General features: G+C 40.4%; 1 protein-coding gene across 1 annotated transcript in view; it reads left to right on the top strand.

Moving 5' to 3' along the window:
* LOC123977423 (MAGUK p55 subfamily member 4-like) overlaps positions 1–9,407 on the top strand; it is a 21,498-nt gene extending 12,091 nt beyond the window's left edge. Inside the window, exons 9-20 of the mRNA XM_046060084.1 lie at positions 1,262–1,336; positions 1,426–1,622; positions 2,270–2,328; positions 2,461–2,478; positions 2,622–2,663; positions 2,752–2,772; positions 2,920–2,934; positions 8,128–8,169; positions 8,302–8,475; positions 8,691–8,771; positions 8,967–9,060; positions 9,278–9,407. Of these exons, the coding sequence (XP_045916040.1) occupies positions 1,262–1,336; positions 1,426–1,622; positions 2,270–2,328; positions 2,461–2,478; positions 2,622–2,663; positions 2,752–2,772; positions 2,920–2,934; positions 8,128–8,169; positions 8,302–8,475; positions 8,691–8,771; positions 8,967–9,060; positions 9,278–9,407 (948 nt within the window). The remainder of the gene's footprint in view (positions 1–1,261; positions 1,337–1,425; positions 1,623–2,269; positions 2,329–2,460; positions 2,479–2,621; positions 2,664–2,751; positions 2,773–2,919; positions 2,935–8,127; positions 8,170–8,301; positions 8,476–8,690; positions 8,772–8,966; positions 9,061–9,277) is intronic.
* Positions 9,408–10,286: the final 879 nt, after the last annotated feature.

Genomic DNA, 10,286 nt, shown 5'->3' with positions numbered 1-10,286 from the left:
GCAGTCTAGGCCTATAGCAGCATAACTAAGGGATGGTTCAGGACTCACCTGAGCCAGCCCTAACTATAAGCTTTATCAAAGAGGAAAGTCTTAAGCCTACTCTTAAATGTGGAGATGGTGTCTGCCTCCTGAACCCAAACTGGAACCTGGTTCCACAGGAGAGGAGCTTGATAGCTGAACGCTCTGGCTCCTAGTCTACTTTTGGAGACTCTAGGAACCACAAGTAACCCTGCATTCTGGGAGCGCAGTGCTCTGGTGGGGTAGTAAGGTACTATGAGCTCTTTAAGATAAGATGGTGCCTGACCATTAAGAGCTTTGTAGGTAAGAAGAATGATTTTAAATTCTGTTCTGGATTTTACTGGAAGCCAATGCAACGAAGCTAAAACAGGAGAAATGTGATCTCTTTTCCTGGTTCCTGTCAGAACACGTGCTGCAGCATTCTGGATCAGCTGAAGAGTGTTAATGGACTTTTTCGAGCAGCCTGATAATAAGGAATTGCAGTAATCCAGCCTAGAAGTAACAAATGCATGGACTAGTTTTTCTGCTTTTTTCCTGATTTTCGCAATATTACGTAGGTGAAAAAAGGCGGTCCTTGAAATTTGCTTAATGTGAGACTTAAACAACATGTCCTGATCAAAGATAACTCCAAGATTCCTCACAGTGGTGCTGGAGGCCAAGGCGATGCCATCCAGGGAAACTATATGTCATCACAATAACAACTTTCTGTCCATTGATTGCCTGGAGGGTAGCTAGTGTTTGGAAGGGAGATGAGAGGTGTGTGCTGCAGCTCAGTGTTTTTCCACCGGTGTACTATGGTATACTATGGTATGTACTATAGTTTACCATGGTAAACTTTCTTATGGGGTGGGGCGTGTCGGAGTAGCCGCTTGGCGAGTGTTATATGACGCGCATTTTGTTTTCATCCCTGTGTCGTCATCCCTGTGTCGTCACAGTGATGAAACGGAACGGCTGGACTACAAACAAGCTGTTTTCAAGCATTTCAGAGCAGTGCTTTCTGTGGGAGATGGGAACTCCCTTTGGGCTGGACTTTGGGCTTTTTCACTTTGCAAACCTATTACATGGACAAAAAAGGTACATAACTCAATAAAGAAGAGGGAAAAGGCCAAAAAGCATAATACCACCTCTTTAAAGTCAAAGCAGATTCATGTTTTACAGTGCTCTGAATCCATTTTTTGATATTATAATAGTCTAGGAGTCTTTAATATCTGCTAATCCATGTTGTTTCTTTACAACCAATCAGCAAGCGAAGTCACACGGCACCGTCATGTTTAAGGTCGTTCCCATCACAGAGAGGCCAGTCCACAACCAGACGATGGTAAATCATCATCTATACCTTATTCGTTTCCTCTTTTACACATTAAAACTATGTATCGTCATAATTAACTGACTGTTGTGTGGCGTTAGCTCTATGTGCGGGCCATGGGCGACTACAGCCCTCAACAGGACCCGACCATCCCCTGCGCTGATGCAGGTATGAGCTTCAGAAAAGGTGAAGTCCTTGAGATTGTGGACCAGACGGACACTCTCTGGTGGCAGGCCAAGAAACTGCCCAGCCACACTGCCTGCGCCGGCCTCATCCCCTCCACCAACCTGCTGAAACGGTCAGGAGAGTTTAGGGGTTTTGTTTATAGAAGACAAGAGTGTTCTTATGATTACAATAACCTGAAAGCAGAAACATTTGATTTAACATTTTACATAGATTTCTGTAGGTTTAGAATTACATCGGCTGACGTTAAAAAAACATAGTGAATGGTTTGCTGATTAAGGAAAAACTACAACTTTGACAGATACCAAAGGAAATTTTTGCAGCTGTGGTGCAAATGCATTCTGGTCTTTTGATTGAATTTTGATTCTGATCTGATCAAAGAAAAAGTGAACTCTTAAGCACTACTCATAACTTAAAAGTGCATTTAAGTTAGCCAAAGAACTTAAATCTGATCACAAGATGTGTTGATGCCAAACAGTCACTGGTTCCAGATTCTTAAATGTAAGTGTTTGCTGATTTGATCTGTTTTATATTAAAATTGATTTTATTTGGGTTTCTGACTTTTTAACAGACAAAATGAGACATTTGAAGATATCACCTCAGGCTCTGGGAATTTATGATTCATGTTTTCTGACCTTTTATAAACTAATAGACTAGTTCACCAGCAGGATTATGACTTGAAAGCTGATGTGAAGTATTTATAAAGTCATATTCAGTATGTTGTGTGTCATGTCGCATTATTTAAACCTGAAACTTCTACAGGAAGGAGAGGGACTTCTGGTGGTCCCAGTCTTATCAGCCACATGCCGGCATACAGACCTGTAAGTTCCAAATTTTATTGAACTTCTCTGACTTTATATATAAAAGTACAAACAGTTTCAGAATTGACAATCTCTTTACAACCTGAATTCACAATACAGTTTTCATTGTGTTTTACCCCATGCTTACTGAAGTGAGCACTGTAGAGGAAGGTAAGGAGAGATTACATTTCACATTTAGGCAAAACCAAACACCAGGGTTGTAGTTAAATGAATTCATTTAGCTTTAGAACTAAATGATTTGTATGTTCTAGCACAGATATAACTTTAATGTATTTCACATTTTTCACCCACAGAGGAAGACCTGATTGCCATCGATGAGAAATGTGTTGAAGCAGGTAAATCTTCACCTGTTGCTATTTACTTTACTGTGTATTATATATGAATTGCTGTTTAATTTCAAGTTCGTGTTTTTCTTTCTGTCAGATGAGGAGACATTTGAATCTGGTAGGTAAGTCTTTGTTGATTTAACCTGTTTTAATTCCGTGTGTTACTCGGGCAAAGGGTTACTCTGTCCTCTCTTGTCCTTTATCTAAAACATTTGTTGTTGTTTCTTTTCCAAACTCTCCTGCTGTCTGACGGGGGAAATGTCAGAGGAGCTCAGAGAAGGTGAGAATACCGTGAGAAAACCTCAGGGTTAGTCTTTTTACCTGCCGAGGAGAGTAAACTCACAAATTCACAGAAGTGCTTTAAAAGTACGGAGGACCAAACATGACCAATTAAGGGGGAGAGAAAAGAAAGAAAATATAAATAAAACTTCACAGATTTTACAAACTGGGTCATGTAGCCAGTGTTTCAAACTTAAGCATTGCATTATGGGAATGGAAGCATCCAGACTGTTCTCAAATTTTGAAATTGCCATATTTTGAACTTCTGCATGTGGAAAAGATAAAACAGGTCAAATACAAATTATACAAGAACATGTGTGTGTTATACGGAACAAGATTGTGATTGTGTATCTAGTCCTGTGTGTTACTAATATTAGTCTTTCTAATGGATTAGTTGCTCAGTTCATTCAACTTGAAGTGGCGATGAGATCTTAAAAAGGTATTAATTTCAAAATTCATACCATCCTGTAACTATTTGGAAGTTCAATTCAGGGTTGGTTTTTTATTCATTTCAATTCAATTTTATTTATATAGCGCCAAAACACAACAACATTTATCTCACAGCGCTTTTCATAATAGAGCAGGTCTAGACCGTACTCTATGATGTTATTTACAGAAGCCCAACAATTCCCACCAAGGAAAAACTTCGTTTTATGAGGCAGAAACCACGAGCAGAACCATGGCTCAGGTTAGGCAGCCATCTGCCTCGACCGGTTGGGGGGGAAGGAGAGAGAGAGAGAGTGGGGGGGAAGGGGAGAGAGAGAGAGAGAGAGAGTGTGGGGGGGAAGGGGAGAGAGAGCGAGAGAGTGGGGGGGGAGGGGAGAGAGAGAGAGAGAGAGAGAGCAGGAGAGGAACAGAGAGAGAGGGGAGGGAGGCAGCCTACACAATATACACACAGAGGTACAGCTAGTAAAGGTGATGTTGCTATAGACTAAATGAAAAATGGTATAGATATGTATAGTAGTGTTAATGATAACAATCGTAATATTAATGATTATAATAACAATAATTACAATAGGACTAGTAACAATAGTTGTTGTAGCAGAGGGTGTCGAGCAGGAACATGGGGGCAGCAGGTGACCCGCAGCCACAGATCCAGACTCCACAGCTCCAGAGCCAGAAACACCTGCAGGAAGTGATAGGAGGAGAGAGGAGAGGGACGAGAAGAAAAAGACTACCGGAAAGGGGAGAAGTTGTGTTAGTAACATGCAATAATGGGATGAGGTTGCATACAGAGGGAGAGGAGGTAGAGGAGAGAGGAGCTCAGTGCATCATAGGAAATCCCCCGGCAGTCTAGGCCTATAGCAGCATAACTAAGGGAAGGTTCAGGACTCACCTGAGCCAGCCCTAACTATAAGCTTTATCAAAGAGGAAAGTCTTAAGCCTAATCTGAAATGTAGAGATGGTGTCTGCCTCCTGAACCCAAACTGGAACCTGGTTCCACAGGAGAGGAGCTTGATAGCTGAACGCTCTGGCTCCTAGTCTACTTTTGGAGACTCTAGGAACCACAAGTAACCCTGCATTCTGGGAGCGCAGTGCTCTGGTGGGGTAGTAAGGTACTATGAGCTCTTTAAGATAAGATGGTGTCTGACCATTAAGAGCTTTGTAGGTAAGAAGAATGATTTTAAATTCTATTCTGGATTTTACTGGAAGCCAATGCAGAGAAGCTAAGACAGGAGAAATATGATCTATTTTCCTGGTCAGAACACGTGCTGCAGCATTCTGGATCAGCTGAAGAGTCTTAATGGACTTTTTCGAGCAGCCTGATAATAAGGAATTGCAGTAATCCAGCCTAGAAGTAACAAATGCATGGACTAGTTTTTGTCCTGATCAAAGATAACTCCAAGATTTCTCACAGTGGTGCTGGAGGCCAGGGCGATGCCATCAAGGGAAACTATATCTTTAGAGGTGCTTGGGCCCCAGAACAATAACTTCAGTTTTATCTGAGTTTAACATTAGAAAATTACAGGTCATCCAGGTTTTAAAATCCTGAAGGCACATTTGAAGTTTAGCTAACTGATGAGTTTCATCTGGCTTGATCGATAGATATAACTGAGTATCATCTGCATAACAATGAAAGTTTATGGAATATTTCTTGATAATATTGCCTAAAGGAAGCATATATAAAGTGAAGAGGATTGCTCCGTAGACAGATCCTTGAGGAACTCCATGACTAACTTTGGCGTGCATGGAGGACTCATCGTTAACATGTACAAACTGAAATCGATCTGATAAATAGGACTTAAACGAGCCTAGAGCTGTTCCTTTAATACCAATGAAATGTCTCTGCAATAGGATCTGATGGTCAATGGTGTCAAATGCAGCACTAAGATCTAACAAAACCAGTACAGAGACAAGTCCTTTGTCTGATGCAATAAGGAGGTCGCTAGTAATTTTCACCAGTGCTGTCTCTGTGCTATGATGAGCTCTAAAACCTGACTGAAAATCCTCAAATAAACTATTGCTCTGTAGAAAGTCACACAGCTGTTTAGCAACTGCTTTCTCCAGGATCTTAGAGAGAAATGGAAGGTTAGATATAGGTCTATAGTTAGCTAAAACATCCGGATCAAGTTTGGGCTTTTTCAGAAGTTGAAGTTAGTTGGTAAAGATTGAGGGAAGCAAAACAGTCTAAACACATATCTGGTTCTACAGCTGTTTCTAAGGTTCCTGAGTTTAGAGATAAGTCGGTGCCAGTTAAGGGCAGGTCTTGGTGAATTTTGTTTCTAATAGTACTAATAGAATTTTATCATTAAAGAAGCTCATGAAGTCGTAACTACTGAGAGCTATGGGAACACTTGGCTCAATATAGCTGTGACTCTCTGTCAGCCTGGCTACAGTGCTGAAAAGAAACCTGGGGTTGTTCCTATTTTCCTCTATTAATGACGAGTAGTACGCTGCTCTGGCATTACGGAGGGCCTTCCTATAAGTTTTAAGACTATCTTGCCAAATTAAACGAGAATTTTCCAGTTTGGTGGAATGCCAATTCCTCTCAAGTTTCCGTGATATTTGCTTTAATTTGCGAGTTTCAGTATTATACCATGGAGCTAACCGTCTATGTTTTATTATTTTCTTTTTTAGAGGGGCTACAGAGTCGAGTGTCATTCGCAGTGAGCCTGCAGCACTATCAACAAGATGATCGATTTGGGAGGGACTGAAATTAGCATAGGAGTCCTCTGTTACTTTGTGACTTGATAATGAATTATAGAGCTGATGGAATCACATCCTTAAATTTAGCTACAGCACTATCAGACAGACATCTTGTCTTGCCCAATGGCGTGTAGTTCAGCAATACAAACTCAAAAGTTATCAAACAGTGGTCAGATAAAGAGGGATTCTGTGGGAACACTATTAAATGTTCAATTTCAATACCATATACCAAAACAAGGTCGTGGGTGTGGTTAAAACAGTGAGTCGGTTCATGAACACTCTGAGAGAAGCCAATGGAATCTAACAGAGAGATAAACGCAGTACTAAAGCTGTCATTCTCAACGTCCACACGAATATTAAAATCCCCTACAATAACAACTTTGTCCATTTTAAGGACTAAAGTTGACAAAAACTCTGCAAATTCAGATAAGAATTCAGAGTACGGGCCAGGTGCTCGGTACACTATAACGAAAAGAATTGGTTGCAGTGATTTCCAACTTGGGTGCGAAAGACTAAGAACAAGGCTTTCAAATGAGTTATAGTTTAGTTTAGGTTTAGAGCTGATTAGTAGGCTAGAGTCGAAGATTGCTGCAACTCCACCTCCTCGGCCTGTGCCTTGAGGAATGTGAGTATTAATATGACTGGGAGGGGTGGATTCATTTAGGCTAACATATTCTCCATCACCCAGCCAGGTTTCAGTAAGACAAAATAAATCATTATCATAATCTCATATTAGTTCATTTACTAGTACACCTTTAGGAGAGAGAGATCTGATGCGTAACAGTCCACATTTAATTTTCCTATTAGTTTGCACTATTGCTCTTGTGGTTTTAATTTTTATGAGGTTTTTATGCACAGCTCCTCTTCTGTTTACCTTTGATTTAAATAATTTCGATGGTCGGGGGGCAGACACCGTCACTATAGGATTTTCACTAAGTAACTCCTGAAATGGAGGAGCAGAGAAGTGTGTTAGACTGCGAATCTTCATAGGGTTTTGGGTGGGTAACTGCTGAATTAGAAGGGCAGAGAAGTGTGTTAGACTGCGACTCTGCCTCCTGGTCTCAACTCTGGGTTGTCATGGATTTGGTCCACTAATAAACTTGGCCAGATTTCTAGAAATGAGAGCTGCTCCTTCCCAAGTGGGATGGAATCAGACCAGGTCTTCCCCAGAAAGTCTGCCAATGATCTACAAAGCCCACATCGCACCGGAAACGGAAATGAGTCGACACGCTTACCGCAGTACGTCAGCAACGTCTCACAACATCAGGATGAAAATATTTTTCCTTAAGAAGATTTAATTTTCCCTCAGCAAACTTTGGTCAAGATTTAGTCTTCCAACCAGACCGACACATGGGCTGGGCGGATCTTATCACACATTTATGTTTTTGGCCTGTATGTCTTCTAATAAATAATTGCATTACAGAAACATACTGTATGTTTAAGAGTACAACCGTTTCACCAAGTACTGATAATTCATAATTCTTTAATAACCCAATTTATGGGATCTTCATTAAAATGTAGGCTTATATTATGTGTAATGTCAAAATGATAAATATATATGTATATATGTGTATATATGTATAGTATATGTTGTTAGACTTTTAGACTTGTTAGACATGCTATCGTTGTTGGCATCAGTCTGAAGGGCTTTAGAACCAGTAATGCCACATTACTCATGTCAAAAATATTGTGATACTGGATTTTGAACATGTCTCCCAGCTTAGTAAATACTTCTCTTAAATATAATGAAAGATTACAACTAGACATTGCCAAAGAAAAAAAAAAGTTGCTGAAAATCTAATCAAAAACAACACAGAAGGTTAATGACCAATAGATTAGTTATGTCATGAGGTATTAACATTATATGAAGACAAAAATACAAAAAACTTTATATTAGATCTTACATGATTCATCCGTTGATCCTTTTCTGGTTCCAGCCTCCCAGTTGCTTACATGACAGGTAACTAAGTATCTGTATTTGAGATAGTAATCAGCAGAACCATTTGCATCCACGTGTGTCACTCTTTTTCTCTTCATGTCAAACCAGAGGAGGATGACTTCAGCAGCAAAACCGAAGGGATCTACTTAGGTAAGTCTTCAAACAGACTGACTGTCCCCTGCACTTGATATCTGCACATTAAAATTCATTGTTATGTTCAGTACACAGGTTTTTATGTATCATCATCATCAAGGAGTACCATTCACTTTGACTTTCTCTCAGTGGGCTTCAGGCGCAGCATGCGTCTGTGTCGGCGGCGGTCTCACAGCACCATCCAGCCGTCCTGCCACACCTGCTGCCCCAGCAGCTGCTTCAACGCCCTCAACAGCCCCTACGAGGAGGTGGTGCGCTACCAGCGCCACCCACAGGACGTTTACCGCCTCATCGCCCTCTTAGGTGCAGTAAAGCTTCTAGCTGGAATAATGCCACATTACATTATAGCATCCAGCCAGCTTTTTAGTTTAACTCACAAAACATGACTTGTATTTCTTACCAAAGGTGTATATATATAAAATAAATTAATTAATCGCACAGCAAATTAAAAATGAAATGTGGGTTGGTCGGTGTGATTAAATGTAGGCTTATGATAAAGTTTAAGATGTTTTCCTCAGGTCCGTCTGGTGTGGGCGTAAATGAACTTCGAAGGCGCTTGATTGAAATTAACCCCAACATCTTCCAGGGGGCTATACCTCGTATGTACCAATCAATTATAATGGAATCAATGAAATGACCAAAATGTTTGTTACGACTCATAAAAACCCTAAAAAACACACAAAAGTATTTGGTTTGCTGTTAAATGATTATCTGTTTCAAAGAGAAACAATAGACTGTATATAATATTCATTATTTAAAAAAGAGATTGAAGGGTTTCCTTTTCCCTTCACCAGATACCACCAGAGCACCCAGAGGATACGAGGAGTCTGGCAGAGAATATTACTTCACCAGGCGAGAAATCTTTGACAACATGGTGTACAACAATAGGTGCAACAGTCTCTTCTCTGATGCCATGAATAATGAATGAATGTAGTGGAGACAAAGTCTAAATATAACATATTCATTTATTGTATTTCAAAATTCCAATATGCTCTTTTACTAAATTAACGAGCATCTTTCTGATTATTTCTGTCTGCTACACAATCGGCCTTTTACACCTACTGAAATTATAAAAAGACAATCCTGTGTGCTTGATAAACTTCAGGTTTCTGGAGTACGGGGAGCACAATGGGAATCTGTACGGCACCAGCATCGAGTCTGTGAAGGACGTTTTAAACAGCAGAAAGATCTGCGTCATCGACATCGAGCCAAACGTAAGTACAACATCGAATTAAAGCTGCAAGCAGCATTGGGCAGGCCCTCGCACTTGTAGCATGTTTATGTGTGTGTTTTAATATTTTTGTCTGTTTTATTCTTCCTTTGTATTTTTTTACCTTATTTATTTTCACCCATTATTATTTCTGCCTGTCCTTTTTACATTTCTTTTTACATTTCTATATGCATTTCTGCCTCATTATGCAAATGAGGAGGGGCTGTGTCTCAAGGGGTCAACTTCTGCCCATTGGTGGACCAGTCAGACGGGAGAGCTCTAGGTCTTCTCTGCTTGCACACATCAACGAGCTGCTCTTCACACAGTCAGATGGCTTCCTTCAGTGCGTTGAGGTGTTTAGCAACTCTGTTTGAAGACACTACCAGCCATGTCTTCCTTCTCTTTTCATGTGGACACTCTGACCTACAGAGTTTTCAATTAGCGACTTATACGTACACAGAACTGCAGGAAAGTGAGCTGTTGTTTCTGAGAGCCACATCAGTTAGCCGCAGCTAAATCTGGAGTGCACTCCTACTCAAGTATTTACGGTAAATGCTCCCACACGGAGCAGCTCCTTGCTCTGCTGTTTTCAGCAGCTGTTTCAACAAAAACGCCATTCAGAACATAACCATATTCTTCAGAGGAAAAGAAGAAGGAGGAGAAGGAGAGCAACAAATAACCCCCAAACAATAAAATAAATTCCTTTTATATTTCCCTGCCTTGTTGTTTATGTGTACATACAGAGGAAGAATGTGAGAACAGCACACATTTCATCGTTACTGTGTGTTAGAGCATGGGAGAACAGTGGATACTTTTAATACAGCCCACACCCCTAATACTGTGTAACTATAACAAGTAGAGAACAGAAGAAAAAGATGTTCTTTCTTTACAACTGTCTGCATAG

This window comes from Micropterus dolomieu, linkage group LG01, assembly GCF_021292245.1.
Source record: "Micropterus dolomieu isolate WLL.071019.BEF.003 ecotype Adirondacks linkage group LG01, ASM2129224v1, whole genome shotgun sequence".
In the NCBI taxonomy this organism is placed as follows: domain Eukaryota; kingdom Metazoa; phylum Chordata; class Actinopteri; order Centrarchiformes; family Centrarchidae; genus Micropterus; species Micropterus dolomieu.
The sequence above is the reverse complement of the archived record's forward strand: the minus strand, read 5'-3'. Positions and strand labels throughout refer to the sequence as shown.